At 42.9% G+C, this 16,331-nt stretch overlaps 2 protein-coding genes across 2 annotated transcripts in view; both read right to left on the reverse strand.

Annotated features, from left to right (window-relative positions):
• Positions 1 to 7,126, reverse strand: part of LOC133133138 (unconventional myosin-XVIIIa-like) — a 131,712-nt gene extending 124,586 nt beyond the window's left edge. The window contains exons 1-2 of the mRNA XM_061249177.1: positions 7,008 to 7,126; positions 1,944 to 3,143 (exon numbers count right to left, since the gene is read on the reverse strand). Coding sequence (XP_061105161.1) covers positions 1,944 to 2,987 — 1,044 coding nt within the window. The 5' untranslated portion in view covers positions 2,988 to 3,143; positions 7,008 to 7,126. The remainder of the gene's footprint in view (positions 1 to 1,943; positions 3,144 to 7,007) is intronic.
• Positions 7,127 to 12,799: 5,673 nt separating this feature from the next.
• On the reverse strand, positions 12,800 to 13,897 carry LOC133133837 (gap junction delta-2 protein). Its single transcript, XM_061250077.1, has one exon. It carries the CDS (start codon positions 13,895 to 13,897, stop codon positions 12,800 to 12,802), a length of 1,098 nt encoding a protein of 365 aa, XP_061106061.1.
• Positions 13,898 to 16,331: the final 2,434 nt, after the last annotated feature.

The following is a 16,331-nucleotide window of genomic DNA, read 5'->3' on the forward strand; positions in this document are numbered from 1 at the left end:
GTGACTTCATAGGTCTGCAGTGCAGCAGCACTATGAGGAATGGCAGTAATATGCCATCTGTCAGCAGACACGCTTGCCTGTACAACACTTGCTTCATTTTGAACTATGTTGCTATCGTTATAAAAAGCTGTATTCAATGGCAGCAGTATGCTATCGCCATTAGCAGTAACATGACTTGACATGATAAACTCTATCCACAAACTGTGAATGATAGAAGAGGGAGACCTATGTTTTTGCTCTGAGTGAACAATCAAGCAGGTCTTTAGCAAAGGCAATATTATGCCTTTTTCATTGTTTTACAAAACTGCGCATTAGAGCATTTCGTATTGTGTGTTATTGTTGTGCAAGAAACTCAACTGCACTATTCTATTTCAAACTGGTTCCCCAAACTTAAGTTCAAAGCACACTGGACCCAACACAGTTTACAAGTGCATGCACACATGCGTGCACGTGCAAACACTATCAGCCACTGAACTTAGTATTGCAAAAGCACAGCCTTACATAACCGGCTCCTGCCTCACCATTATGTCACCAACAACGCTTGTCCAGGTGCATCTCCAGTGACAATCATTTTCGAACACTGCAATTTATGTTAGAATCTGACAGTCACACTGTATGAACTCATGGTAGGAGCACCCAGGACTTCTTAAAAGCTCCAATTACTCTAAGACCATATTTGCTTTTTCATCACTCCAGTCTGCCAGGCAATGTTTGTTTATAACACCCTGCAGTGCGTCTTTGTTTGTCGTCTGTTAGGTGGGAGCAGGGGGTGAGGTTACACGTGAAACGGGATCACCCGCCAGCTGTGTGAGAGAGTGCAGGAGGACCCTCGCTGACTGATCCCCCCCCACATCCATCTCTGAGTGCTGCCTAACTCTTTATGCAAGACCACAAATATGTGATTAAAATGTTCTTAATTGAACATTCTAATGCTGATGTAACAATCACAACTGGTAACTGAAAGCAATGGAGTTCTAGAACACTGATATAGAATGTTGAAAAGTTTCCAAAAATGTTTTCAAAGTCGAGGGGTAAATATGTAGCCACCTGGCAGAGCCACATTCCTCTTCAAGAATGTGGTTGCCAACGTACCAGAGAACAACTTGGAACCTGAATGAAACTCCTGCTGGCAAAATTATATAGGCCGATGACTAATTAAGGTACAATTAAAGAGAGTGGTTGAAGTACACGCAGGTAGGAATGGGGGAAGGGTTGTTCCTTAGTCAGCTAGTTGTGATGAGAGGAATGTCAGCAATGTTACACACAGATACACACTCACACAAAGACAAGGAAGCTCACACCCGATCAAACAAGGCAAGCTTGTTCATAAGCCATACCTCCTTTCCTTTCATATCACCAAGAAACAACAGTTCCTCTCCACCACTCGCATGTGCTGGATTGGGCTGTTATCCAGTGCTGGACTTGCTGACCAAGAAATAAAGGGAGAGCTCAGAGAATGTCACAGAAGACCTTTGCTATTCATTGGAAGCTACTGGGTGGACCATGCTATCTTCTGACGCAGATCTAACAATCAAAACTTGGCTAAATCAGTCAGAGCATGTGTCAAATTTCAAACAGGCAAAGAATGAGTTTCACTCCACATTCATTTCTGGAGGAAATAGATCCGCACTGTCCCGCTACAGTAGGCCTCTACAGAGATCCTAGAAGAAAACAAAGCCATTGAGAGTTAACATAGCAACAGGTAGCCCACCAGCTATGACAGCGGGTCCACACAGACCGTCCTGCAAGAGAACCAAACCCCCACCCCAGCATGAGCCACATCACATACCACACTCCAGACCGTGTCCCACTGTCAGCATAAGAGAACATTCTCTTAAGGAGGCAGCTGACCGTAAATCCAGCTCTCACAAGGGGAGTAAACCTGGTGCTGAGCTGCAGGTCCGGGGGGCCTCGAGGGGAGGTGCGGGAGGTGGGGTACTTACGTCGAAGGCCTCCCTGCGCTGCCCTTCTCCGTTCCGCAGCCAGCAGCGGCTCAGCTCGCTCAGCTCCAGGATGGGCTGCACCTTCAGCCGCACCGTGTCGCCCGACTGCCGGATGGTCTCCACGATCTCGTCCCGGCTCTTGCTCTCCACGTTGCGCCCGTTGATCTCCACCAGCCGGTCGCCGGGCACCAGCCCCAGCGCCAGGTCCTTGGTGCCGGCGCCGGGCTCGGCGAAGTGCACCACGCGGCGGTAGACGCCGCCGTCCGCGGCCCTGTCCAGCATGGTGGTGCGCCGCAGGGAGAAGCCGAAGTCGCCCGTGTTGCGGCGCTGCAGCTCCAGCTCCCGCGGGTCGGGCATCTGCGGGGCCACCACGGCGGGGAGACGCAGGTCCGCCGGGAACGTCTTGTCCACCACCTCCGGGATCCGCACCTTCTTCGCCGGGACGGGGCCCCTCGGGGGCTGGGGCGGCGGCGGTAGCTGGAGACTCGGCTTCCTCTGCAGATCGAAGACCTTGGCCTCGACCTGTGGGGAGGGGGCGGCTGAATTCTGCCCCGAGGGGGTAGAGGCCTCGGAGGGGGTGTCCTCCTTGTTCCTCTGGAAGGAGAAGCGCTTCATGATATTCGCTCCCACCTGCGAACTCTGCTTGGTCAGGGAGCCGAACTTGGCCGCCCGCTCCCGGACGGAGGAACGGGAGCCATCTTGGGCCCCGTCGCCCTTCAGGTCGTCGGTGGAGCTGGCTGTACTGAGCTGGCCCACGTCCAGGACCATGCTGCCCCGGTTGCTCAGCCCATCCGAATCGATATCGGTGAGGTTGAGCTCTGTGCTGCTGGCCACCTTGATGGGAATGGGGCTGGAGATCTCCAGCTTTCCCCTGTGGTCGCGTTTGGAGCCGCCACGGTGCAGCTGAAAGAAGCCCCTCCTCATGCTCATCTCCTCCAGGCTCTTCAGTTCTGCCTGTGACATCCTCTCCTTCTTGTCCTTTTTTTCCTTCTTCTCCTTCTTCCCCCCATCCTTGTCTTTGTCCTTCTTGATCAGGTGGAACATGTCGCTTGGCTCTACACAGCGTGCTCCACCGGTCTGGCTCAGATTTGCTCAAACCAAAGAGGTTTTTCCATACAGAAGGAGTGTTCTGAGAGTGAATCGTTCCCACCAACCTCTTGTTGCGTCTGAAGGCCTCAAAATTTCACCAGGTCAATAGCCCTGAAGAAAGTAAACAGAAAATTAAGCCAGGCATCTCACACACACATACACACACACACACACACACACACACACACAATTCAACTAAAAAAATTACACATAACGCACTAAAATATCATCTTATATATATTTAATATTTATATTTCCGTCATCAATTAAAATGTAGCTAGTAAAAGCGCAGATTATCAGCTTTTATTAAAGGGTAATTTTAGAATTTTAGAAATTACAGTACTTTTATACCTAGTCCCCCCATTTCAAGGCACCATAATGTTTGGGACAAATGGCTGCATGGGTGTTTCTGATTAGTCAGTTGTGTTCAATTGCTTCCTTAGTACAGGGTTGGTTACCTTTTAGTATCTATCCTTAATCTTATGGTTTGCCTTTGGAGTATCTTATTGCCATTTGTCAACATGTGCCAATGACAGTCAAAGAAGCCATTATAACGGTGAAAAATAAGAGTTACATGCCAAACCTTAGACTTACCAAAATCAACTGTGTTGGAATATCATTAAGATGAAAGAGAGCACTGATGAGCTCCACAGTAGCAAAGGGTCTAATAGGCAACGAATTGAGACCAAAAGACCAAAGAATTCTCACCATAAAGAAAACTGTCTGCAGAAGACTTCACAACAGAACTACAGAGGCTACACTGCAAGATGCAAACCTCCAGCTGGCAGTAAAAAAATAGACTGATTGTGTCGCTGCTGATAGCAGCAGCACAATCAATTCTGGCGTGAACCGAAGCACCTTATCTGGCTAAGCTCACCAGAATGCCTCCAAACCCACCCACTGGATGGCATTTCATCCTACAGGAAGACAATGGGCCTCATGCAAGAACCACTCATATAAGCACACTCGTTCTTAAATCACTTAAATCTCTCAAGACAAGTCATTTAAGAGAACTTGGAGCATTCTCCAATTTTCTCTTATTTAGAATTTTTCCTTAGGTAGGAACAACATTTACGAGTGGTCCCAGCCACATAAACAAGAGCCTTCCAGTGCATATCAGTGCAGCTCCCCTGGTCCCTTGTTCTTGTTAATCCCATTGGCCATCTATCAGACAGAACTACCTAAGGTACCATATATAGTACTGTATTATAACGGACATCTTCAGTCAGGACAGTTGTCTGAAGTTAGGGGCGTTTGTTGAATCTGACGTGGCACCCTTGTCTGAGCCCATCGTTCAAAAAAGTATGATAAGAATAAGAATAGTAACTTTATGATAAGAATAAGAATAGTAACTTCATGATAAGAATATGAAAATGTCCTTGCGTGAGGCCCAATGATCCCAAACCTACTTCTAAAGCAAGAATTGTTTTATTCTTGACTGACCAAGTCAGTCAGGTAATCTGAATCCAATTAAACACGTGTTTCACATACTAAAGAGAAAACTTGAGGCAGTGAGTCCCAAAAACAGGCAGGAGCTGAAGATGGCTGCAGCACTGGCCTGGCAGAGCATTACCAAAGAACATACTCAGCGCCTGGTATCTATGGGTCAAAGACTCCAAGCAGTCACTGCATGCAAAGGATATGCAACAAAGTAATGAAGGCAACTGGGGGGTATAAAAAGTGCTGTAATTTCTACATGGTGAAAAAAAAATCATGAAAATACCCTTGAATAATAGCTGAGAATGTTCACATGTGAATACATACTGGTTTGATTATACATTTAAAATTGTGGAACACAGAGCCAAATGAAGAAACTATAAGAAATCATCCCGCTCCCCAAAATTATGTTCAATTTTCCTTCATTAACTGAAAAAGGACAATTAACAGTTTGAAGGAAAATACTCAAATCTCATTTTAAGTGTATCAACTGATCCTATCTTAAAGATCCTTAGCTCATCATCCAGCGCAGAGCAAAAAGACACCAAAATGATGGGAATTTTCCACAGAACAAAGACAGTCTCAGTGTGGTGCAAGATGCACTAATGCAGCCTCTTCACTCTCGGCTCACCTTTGGGTTCCCGTGGTTGCAAAAGCGAGCACCCTTCCGCTTACCTAGATTATGAGACCACAGTCTACCTTGAGCAATGAAGGACATTCAAACTCTCGTACAACTGTCGCAAATTCCTTTTTTTAAAAAGGCTGTTTGTAATGGAAAAGGGATCCAGGGAGACGGCATATATTCAGTTTAACAGTAATGGGTTAACGAGTCAGCCAGTGGGGAGGGGGAGAGGGCACCCAAGAGCCTCAGCCCAGCCGGAGAGCCCAACACCCAAATGAGCACTTCTGCAAAAGGGACAGGTTCCACCCAACAAACAGCCGGAAACTTCTCAAAAACTAAAAAAACTGGAAAGCAAGGGGTTGGGGAAAACCGCTGACTCCGGACTTTCAAGGAAGTACAGCTGAGACCCATCACCTCATTCAACAAGGGGGGCGGAGGGGTGTGTAAACATTAAACATGTTGAGCATTAATGTATCGCATATCCCAACAGACGGGGGCCTAGAAGAAGCAACCTAATACTATTGTTGAGGACACGCCATTAGATTTAAAGTGCCAACCATACATTAAACATTTAGCTGAGATGCACAGCTCACAAATTAATAGATCGATCAGAGGCCAAATATGTTCTGCTGCTACACAGAATGCAGAGTACAGTCCAAAGGAGCTTTCTACCTCAAGCTCTGGATTAAATACTGCTCATTCATAAATACTACCTTCCGTCTGAAACGCTAGTGATGGACGTTATCAATGCGGCCCTGTTTTTTAAACTTATTTTTGAATACGGCTATGCTTTGTTAACTTTTGTACATGATTAACAAACTATTTCTGATGGTGCACAAGCCAGAACACAGGTCATAAAACACTTGCCGCAACACCTACTTATTGGGCCAAGTGTCCAATCTGTCAGCAAGATTCAAGTATGTCGTTTTAGGAAATTATTCAATCAAGAAAAAAAGGGGTGAAATATGATCATTATTGGTCTCTGCAATTCCGGTGCTCCAGTTTATCATCTTCCAATCAGGACAGAGTGCGGGCGATATTCACTTCCTGGCTGTACTATCCGTGACAAGCCTCCGCGGAATTGTACGTTACCTGTCAGCAGCAATTTAAAATAGATTACAGTAATACACAATTGGTATTTTATTTTCAGAATTTGGGCGTGAATTTCTGCATGACTGTATATTTTAAACACATTTAAGTGAAACACACACACACCCTCAAACGCCTAATTAACCAGGGCGCTGTTCTCCCATGCCTGGTCCCATTCCCTTTCTCTCCTTTGGGTGAGCAGCTAGTATCTAGAATTTTTCCCTTTTATTTGCAAAAATATTTACACAGTAACACAATAAGACGCTAACTGTTATTACTTCCAATGATAGTCTTTCAATGTAATGCTTCATGCAAATCCATTGCCGAATGAGCTACGACATAACGTTATTATCTAGCTAGCTAACGTTCACAATCATAGAAAGACGCGGTAGCTGGCTTGGTAGCTAGCTAGCTAGCCATGATTAGCCAGCTTTCTAGGCTAGGGATTCCGTAGAAAATATTCAAGGCACTTCGTTAACTTAGCCACCTAGCTAGCTACTGAAGTGACTTCATCAAGGATACATTCCCATCTGAACGGAACACTGGCGTTTTATTGAACGTATGTTGCGACTAGAAAGCTAGAAAACATAGTACAGCAATAGACTATTTTGATCAGTTAAAGCCAGTGGCAATGCGGTGGGGTTATTGTTGCCGTTGCAACTGAATGTGCAAGGCTGACTCATAAAGGAGATAGATAAGTCTCTTCTTTCTTTTTATTCCACCGGGCGGTTTCAATTAAAACATCGCGGTCTCAGGTAGGCTTAAGTCAACACTTCAGGTCCGAAACGATGTGTGTAGCTAGACAAAATAATGGAACACCCACTCACCGTTTTTCCGTGTACAATTTTTTGCGCAGCTTGACACTGTTAGCTCCAGTCTGGTGTTGGTGAGAGTGCTAGCTGGTAAGGTTCGGCAGTATTGTGTGACTGCTGGCCACAAGGCAGACGATTCACATTGAGCAACTAAGACCAGACAGAACCACAGTGATTCCTAGTGGACGGTTGGAAAAAATGCAGCCATCGTGGACATTGTCAGTGTATAATTACTGTGTAAACTATAACGTTAAATATATTTAAAGAAGGATTTGTATGTAATGTTCATAAAATTATTCAGCAGAAACTCGGTAAAAACGACGGGGCCTGTATTTGGCGTAATTTCTGATATAGTTAGCTCCAGTATGTGGTTTATTAGGTGATCATTTAATAAACTGTTGTGTCCCAAGATTGTAGTTTTTTGTCCCTGTGTTTTTTCTTATGATTTAACCAAAATCAAGTCAAGCGATATCGTTGTTTTTTAGATGTTTTGTACCATTTGCTGAATGGAGCTTCTGATAAAATTCCCATTTGGGTTTTCACTGACCCAACTGCGCCATCCTGTGGCTATTTGGCGTCTTCGGGCCGGCGGTAAAGGATTCTGGTGACCAAGACCAGTGGTTCCCAAACTCGGTCCTGGGGCCCCCGTGTATGTTGGATTTCGTTTCAACCACAATTGCAATTCCAGAACTTTAACGAGCTGTTGATATTTTTTACTTATGTGCTATTGTTTTGAGGGATTATTTACCCTCACGTTATGCTATAGCAGAAATAGCTATGCATATCATGAGGAAAGTTAATATTGTGCTAATTGCAAGTAATTACATTAAAAAGGCAACTTATTTTTAACTGATCAAATTAAAGACTGTGGTGAATAAATGGGCTCATAATTAAAACGGTAAAATTGTGGACACCTGGCCACTAAAAATAACCACCTGGCAGATAAGAGAATTAAAAATTAAAGCAACTGATAACAAGTCAAACCTGCTTGTTTATCAATTTAAGGAAAAAAAAGATGAAAGAAATTAGACACGTGTGTTCGGCCATGTGTTAGGAGCCGAACATGTGTAGGCATATCTCTTTTTTTTGTGAATAATTTTTTTCTTTTTTCAAATAGCTAAAATAAACAGTTACAAAGGTACAGGCCTACCTCTTTTAATGTAATAGTTTGTAATATACCATAATAAGCACAATACAAACATGGGAGTTTTATTATCCATGGCATGCATAGCCATGTAGGGGCAACATGGTTCAGGCAGTAAGAGCAGTTGTCTGGCTGTCAGAGGGTTGCCGGTTTGATCCCCCGCCTGGGCTGTGCCGAAGCGTCCCTGAGCAAGACACCCAACCCCCAAATGCTCCTGACAAGCTGGTCGGCGCCTTACATGTCGGCCAATCGCCATTGGTGAGTGTGTGTATGAATGGGTGAATGAGAAGCATTAATTGTACAGTGCCTTGAATAAAGGCGCTATATAAATGCCAACCATTTATGTCTGACAAGATGCAGTTTAAGATTTTTGTGTTAAAACATTGTTCCAAGACCAATCCCTTCCTATCATTGAAAAGGGCCCACTGACATGTCGACTCACCTTCTGCCTGTGTTTATAATCCTTAAATTCTGGGGGGTTTTTGTACCAAAACATCATATAGCTGTGAAATAATTCAAGATCATTGTTTGAAAATTGGTTCCAATTGCCACAGCCAATGGCGTTTCAACGTCAGCTCGTTCACAGAGAAGGGGGAGGGATAAACATTACATTACATTACATTACATTACATTACATTACGTGGCATTTAGCAGACGCTCTTATCCAGAGCGACGTACAACAAAGTGCAAACAGTGTTCTGGTTTGAAGGTGTTTGTTGCTGCTATTCCTCTCTTCACCATCAGAAGTCCAAAATTACCTATTGTACCTTTAAGATGTTGAATAATCCCACTGAACATGAAAAGCACGTCATTAAGCACTTAAATTAACATCTTGTTAATGGTTCTGTGATTGTAGTTGTGGTTGGAATGAAAACCAGCATGCACAGGGGGGGCCCTGGACCAAGTTTGGGAATCAGTGACCTATACAAAATGAATCTTGCTTAATATTAAGTAGCCCGCTATTTATTGGCGACCATCAACATAAATATGCGTCTCCCTCACTTACTGGGTGTGAAATGAAATTGTACATGAAAAACATGGCAAACATATATTTTGTATGATTAACGGTGTAGGTTTCGTGCCATGCACAGGTGTGACAAGAAGGCTACATTATACAACCGTAGGCTACTTATTTTTGTTGATGATTAGGCATTTATTTGTTTATTTTTGTATCTATATGTTTACAGTCCCCTCCAAGGCCAATTCCTTTGTTTTTGCAATACTCTGAATACATTTGGGGTTGAGATAAAAAGATAAACACGAGACAATAGTTCAGAATTTCAGCTTTTATTTCAGCTTGGTATTTACACCTAGATGTGTTAAACTACTTAGAATATAGCACCTTTGGTGTCAGACCACCCAATTTTTAGGTGAGCAAAAGTATTAGAACAGAGAGCATTTAAGTAAATTAAAGTAAATAACACTTAATATTTGGCAGCATATCCTTTGCTTGCAATAACTGCATTAAGCATTTATTTTAAGCATTCTTTAAGCATTTGGTTCGATCCCGCCCTGGGGGTGTCAAAGTGTCCCTGAGCAAGACACCTAACCCCAGTCACTGTTGGTGTGTTAGTGTGTGTATAAATGGTGAATGAGAAGCATCAATTGTAAAGGCACTATACACTCTCCACTTTCCATCACTTTGGTAGCGGTTAATCCTGGTCTCATCAGTCCATAAAACATTGTTCCAGAACTTTTGTGGCTCATCTTTTCGCCTTTCGATTCTTACTACTGATGAATGGATTGTATCTTGTGGTATAGCCTCAATATTGCTGCTCTTCATCTTTGAACGGTTGAATGAGATACCTTCTCCCCTGCCCTGTGGAGATTGTTTGTGATGTCACTGACTGAGGTTTTGGGGTTTTTCTTCACAGCTCTGACAATGTTTCTGTCATCAAATGCTGTTGTTTTCCTTGATCGACTTGTTCGATGTCTGTTGGTTAGTACACCAGCGATTACTTTCTGTTTCAGGCCTTTGTAAGTCGTTGTACTAGCTATCCCTAATGCTTGTGCAATGGCTCTGAATTCCCCTCCTTTCTAAGCTTCAAAATGGCTTGCTTTTCTCCTAAAGAGAGCTGTCTGGTCTTCATGTCGGTACAGAAATTCAGTCATCACAGGCGAATCTGACAGGACACATCTGGGCAACAATAAACACCTGTCATTCACATGCTCACCTTAAAATTGGGTGGTCTAATACAAAAGGTGATATGTTCTAAGTTGTTTAACAAATCAAGATAAAAGGGAAAATAAAAGCTGAAATTTGGATTTGTCATCTCATGTACATCTTTTGACCTCAAACTCAATTGTCTTCTGTGTATAGCAAAGACAAAGGAATTGACCTTGCTGTTACAATACTTTTTGAGGGGACTGTAATTATTTATCGAAGAGATGGCAATTCCAATGTCATTCTGCAAAACAAAGTGTTTGTTGTATAATCCCAGTTATTCAAGACCGCAGCATTGAGGACTAAATGTGATATACCCTGCAGGTAAATAGTAATTTCAAGCTGGTCATAGGTGGATTTTACACCAGGGTAAACAATTCTATATGAATAGCCTAAATATGGAATTATAAATAGGCAATCATTAAATAACAGAATTGCTTTATTTTATTTCGAAATAATTCAAATTCACACCTTATGACTGTCTTTTCACAATGACGTGACCATGTTTATTCATTTTATTCTTTATTCTTCATTATTTATATAATTTTTAGATCTCATATCAATCTCATAAAGTAATATAATCAAATTTCCTCTTGGTTTGGTTTGTCGTTTGATAATAGTAATTTGATAATATATATCTCCATCTAAAATACTTTTGTCGAGTGTATGGTTTTGTGTGTTTATGTTTTGTTCAATCTCTCGTACATTGTGCAATGTTACGGTTACAGCCATTGTATTGAATTCACTCTGGAACTTTCAATCAAAATAATAAACTGCACAAACACAGTTCAACCTTTAGTTCTGCAGTCTCTTTGTACCGCCTTCATTTCACAGGGTGATTTACACTACATTGATTTAACACAACCACAATTTGTCAAATGAAACAATACAAAGTCAAATGAAACAATGAAAAATCATGGTATTTATGCATCTCATTCTCAACAACAAAAAAGAGTCAAAAGGTTACCTGAACAGCTAAACATATTAAATTTCCATGTTAAGAAACAGGCATTATGATACTGAAATATCAACCTGGAATCAGTAACTCACAGGCTGGAATTAGAAGTATCACCAAGGTGAACATGCAGGACATCATTCGTATTTGAATACTTCTTCAAATAGGCCTACTTATCTGTTATTAACATCATTCATTCATCTGGGAACTCAGTGTTCCTTAAAAACATGTGTTTTTAAATTCTGATGTGCATTGCTTTTACTCTCAGTGCCTCATAGTTAAAAATAACCATCATAATTAATGTAAAACATGTTTCAGTATATATTATGATTAATACTGTATGTATCATGAACACTACCCACTATGTAGAGTCTATCTATGTGTGTGTGTGTGTGTGTGTGTTGTGAAACACTGTGAACGATAGCAGTAAAATAGCTTCCTCACACTCCGTTGACTCAAAAAAGGGCTTGAGAGTTTCTCATATCAAGGAACAAATAACCGTGAATACTGTACATTGGAGTTAAGAGAATCAACACATCAATCTGTGAGAATTTAAATGGGTGTGGAGGGGAACATTTCAGCAAATAGAAATGTATTCTCCAGTGTACACTTGTATGCCCCTGGGATGAATTCATGGTAGGTTATAAATGCTTTGACTTTGATGGTTTCAAATACAAATATAAAGTATAAAGTCCAAGTTCAGAAAATGGCATTCAACAAGAAATATACACTCACTGAGCACTTTATTAGGAACATTTTTACTTTATTACACCTACTTATTCATGTTATTATCTAATCAGCCAATTGTGTGGCAGCAGTGCAATGCATACAATCATGTAGATACGGGTCAAGAGCTTCAGTTAATGTTCACATCAACCATCAGAATGGGGAAAAAATGTGACCGTGGAATGATTGTTGGTGGCAAACAGGGTGGTTTGAGTATCTCAGAAACTACTGACCTCCTGGGATCACACACACTAGTCTCTAGAGTTTGCAAAGAATGGGGCTAAAAAACAAAATTTTAAAAAGTGAGCTGCAGTTCTGCAGACAGAAATGCCTTGATAATAGAGACATCAGAGCAGAATGGCCAGACTGGTCAAAGCTGACAGGAAGGTGACACTAACGCAAATAACCACATATTACAACAGTGGTATGCAGAAGAGCATCTCTGAACACACAACGCATCATAACTCTTAGTGGATAGGCTACAGCAGTAGAAGTCTGAAAAATGAGTCTAATAAATACCTAATAAAGTGCTCACTGAGTGTATGTGTGCATCTATGTCTCTCATTCTGTCCGTCTTCATTTTTAATTTTTTGTATACTTGATTGTAAAAAAAACAGAATGCATAGAAATTCACTGCAAAAGACTCAAATGAATGTTTTTCTTTTGTGTTATATCTCACAAGAAACTCAAATGCTTAAAACGACATCATGGGAATTGATTTACGAGCTGTCGCAATGAAGGTAGCTGTCAATAAGTGCGTCTTAAAGAAGAAAAATAAAATAAAATAGGAGAATAAAGGAGAGAAACAATGGGACAGTTCACAGCCAAGACTTTTTGCCTCGCCCCAGTTTGGCCATGTTGGCCAGCTTGGCCTTGGTGCGCTCCTTCTCGTCAGGGCTCCGTTTGGATGTGCACTCGACGGTGGAGTCCGTCTCGAAGGAGATGGCGGGAGCGTGCGTGGGCAGGCCGCTCGCCTTCTCCTGGGACAGGGGCGGCGGGGTCTGCAGGACCACCCGGCCCCGCAGAGAGTGTTTGAGCTGGAGCAGCAGGGGGTTGTGGATGTTGTAGAGCCCCGCCCGCTCGGCGGGGTCCCTGTCCGGCTCACAGCAGGTGGAGCAGGCCGAGCAGAGGATCCGGAAGATGTAGACCCAGCCCAGGTAGTGCAGCTCCACAATGTTCAGGATGAAGCAGCCCAGGCTGATGCTGAACATGAAGTTGAGGAAGATGGTCTTCTCGGTGGCCCGGGACACGAAGCAGTCGGTCCGGTTGGGGCAGGGGTAGGTCTCGCAGCGGAAGAGGTGAGGCACCTCAAAGCCAAACAGGTAGTACTGGCCCACCAGGAAGGCAATCTCCATGATGGAGCGCAGCACCACGTGGACAATGTAGATGAGCAGTACCTGGCTGGAGAGCTGTGTGGGGTCCTTCCCCACCTCCCCAAGTTCCTCCTCCAGGAGGCTCTGCTCCACACACTCCCCCTCCTGGGGGCCCCACTCCTCCTCGTGGAGGGGGCTGAAGGCGGGAGTGGCGGCCTCCAGGGCCTCCTCGCCCTCCCCACCTGGCCTCTCCCGCTTGGCCTGCACCTGCACCTTCTCCATCTCCAGCTTCTCGTCCTTGGCGATCTTGTGCAGCACATAGACGATGTAGAAGATGGACGGCGTGGAGACCAGCACGATCTGGAAGACCCAGAAGCGCAGGTGCGAGACGGGGGCGAAGGTGTCGTAGCAGACGTTGTTGCAGCCGGGCTGCAGCGTGTTGCAGGTGAACTTGGACTGCTCGTCGCTGTAGACCGCGTCGCCCACCAGCGTCACCAGCAGGATGCGGAAGATCAGCAGCATGGTCAGCCAGATCTTGCCGATCACCGTGGAGTGGTTCTGCACCTCCGTTAGGAAGCGGCCAAGAATGGACCAGTCCCCCATTCCTCAACCTGGCGAAAGAGTGACAGAGACAGGAAGCAATGTGGGAAGCGCATCACAATACAATACAGTCCATTAATACATTGCCAACAGCGCTTAGTCTAATCAACTGGAAGTCGCTTTGGATAAAAGCGTCAGCTAAGTTATATATAACGTAATGTAACTTACTGTATCAGTAAATAATATATATATACTGCAGTCTGAGAGGTGACAGCCCAAAATGTTCTCAGAATGTTTTTTTAATGTTATAACATTGTGAGAATATTTTGTGTTAGCTTTGAGGATACAAATATTCTCTCATTACTAAAAAAGAGAAGGTGAAATAATGTGCATTCTGCACACTAGAAGTTCCCAGATGGGTGGCTTGTAAATGCATAGCTGAAATGAATGTAATTGATATGATTTCAATAGACAAACATGTTGCTGAGTGAAATTCATTATTAGTCATTATTATTACTGTTTTCTTGCTCTCTATCACTCTCAGTGGCATATAGTTGTGAGTGAATACATACAAATATATTATGTATCAGAAGATTGGGTATTGTCATTTTAACCAGACATTTCTACAATACAGGAGTTGCATGTGACAAATTAGTGGAAAATATAGAGATGCTAAAACAACAGCAATGATTACTGTTAGAATATACACAACTCTGCATTAGTAGCCTTGTAGCCCTTCACAGAGGAAATGGCTGCAGCAACTGTCTTGTTCTGAGCTCTTCTGAGTGTGATCATTTGTCACGATTAAGGGCAGGCCAGGCAGCTCCTTGACGAATCAGCATGAGCATGATGTTGACATGTTGAACAGAACCACCAGCACCAAGACGGGAGGCCAAACGCTCTCTGTGTCTGCTATGTAGCTTGGGGTTGAGTGCATACCTTACTTGTAAATGAACAGAACTCTACTCCTTTGCACATGAAACCTCAATGCTCCATCAGTCTATTTGAGAACTATAAAATGGAAAGATACAGTATAATTGTAATGTATAATTGTATTTATTATTTAATTTAAACTTTTGCTGAGACATTTGCTCACAAAAAAAGAAATTATTATTAACTATTTTGCATTGGAATTATTGTCGATGTTATGCAAATCATGTGTGATTCATTCACGTTTGCAAAGCCTTGCTAAGACATTTACACTTCAATTCACAGGGCCCAGTCATTCAAATGCAGCATAAATCAAGGAGGAGAGTGAACAATTTTACTGTGCTGAATACATGGAAATGTTTCTCAGCCAAATACAGAACCCATCTGATGTAATCTATGCCTTCTCACTGACAAAACAGAATTATTGGGCAATTCTTAAACCCTCCGCTGTCTCTCCTTTTGTATAGTTCACCAGCAATCAGTTTGAAAAGAAAATACGACCAGAACAGTCTAGCCTGCTTCAAAACAAAAAAGAATGACAAAAGGAACCAAACACTCCAAAGAAAATTACACCACTCCCAGCAGCGATCCAGTGGCACTCACCTTTACAAAATTAGTTTCTTTCCGGCCCAAATCTGGAATAATGCCAAAGCACGCAATCTGCATAACTATATTTGAAGAGGGAGCCGGTTGCTGGATGTTATGGTGTCTGTTGAGCAGGATGAGGGAGAATGGGCTGACCACACATATTCCATCTCTCCATCTGAAACACTCATTGTACTGTATGGGAACAAAGCCTTTCAATGTACAGTGTGACAAAGATTGAAATATACAATGGGGGGCACCTTTTCTGAACAGGCCATCCAGTCATCCAGTCCAGTTCAAAGAACATACTGGAAAAAAAGTCAACAATACTAATTTATCAATGGATTTTCTTTGCTTGTTTTTAGAGGTATAGCCAATAACAAAGATAAATATAAATGAGTAGTTGTGAGATTGTCCAGTCCAATTTACGTGAATTTGAATGTATAATCAATCATGGAATACTGGTCTCACTACATGCCGGATATCGATATACAGAGTTCCTTTCCGTCTTAAAATACATTTAAAGAGTACCCATCTTTGTTAGTGCCTGTCCAATAGTGTAGCAGCCTGTCTGTCTGTGCCTGCCATCTCATGTACCAGCAATCCCTTTCTTTGGCATTCTGCAAAACAGACAAAGAAATGGAAATAGACGATACGTTTGTCCAGTTCCTCTCTTGCACCTGGAAAGAGACAGAGAAAATGGAGAGTCGGGCTCTCAATGCTTTCTGGATGCTGGTGCGGATGCTGGTGAAGTATCCACTAAAAACAAATCAAGCCCAAATGACTACATGACTAAATTACTCTCTTTCACACCATTCAACCATCTACCTGTAAGCCTTGAATGTCTGTCCAGTTGTGCTTATCGGATAGGTTTTTCCCCTTTGATTAAAGCTATTTTAAGCCTACACTCCTCCATCCTCTGCCTGCTGTGGCTCTGGCCAGTCTGAAACAAGACTGGTTAGCAGTCGCACCATTCCTCAGC

The sequence above is a fragment of the Conger conger genome, chromosome 7 (genome assembly GCF_963514075.1).
Source record: "Conger conger chromosome 7, fConCon1.1, whole genome shotgun sequence".
Classification (NCBI taxonomy): domain Eukaryota; kingdom Metazoa; phylum Chordata; class Actinopteri; order Anguilliformes; family Congridae; genus Conger; species Conger conger.

What these genes read in the sequence shown, in the direction of transcription:
- LOC133133837 (XM_061250077.1), bottom strand. Translation starts at nt 13,897, where the DNA reads ATGGGGGACTGGTCCATTCTTGGCCGCTTCCTAACGGAGGTGCAGAAC.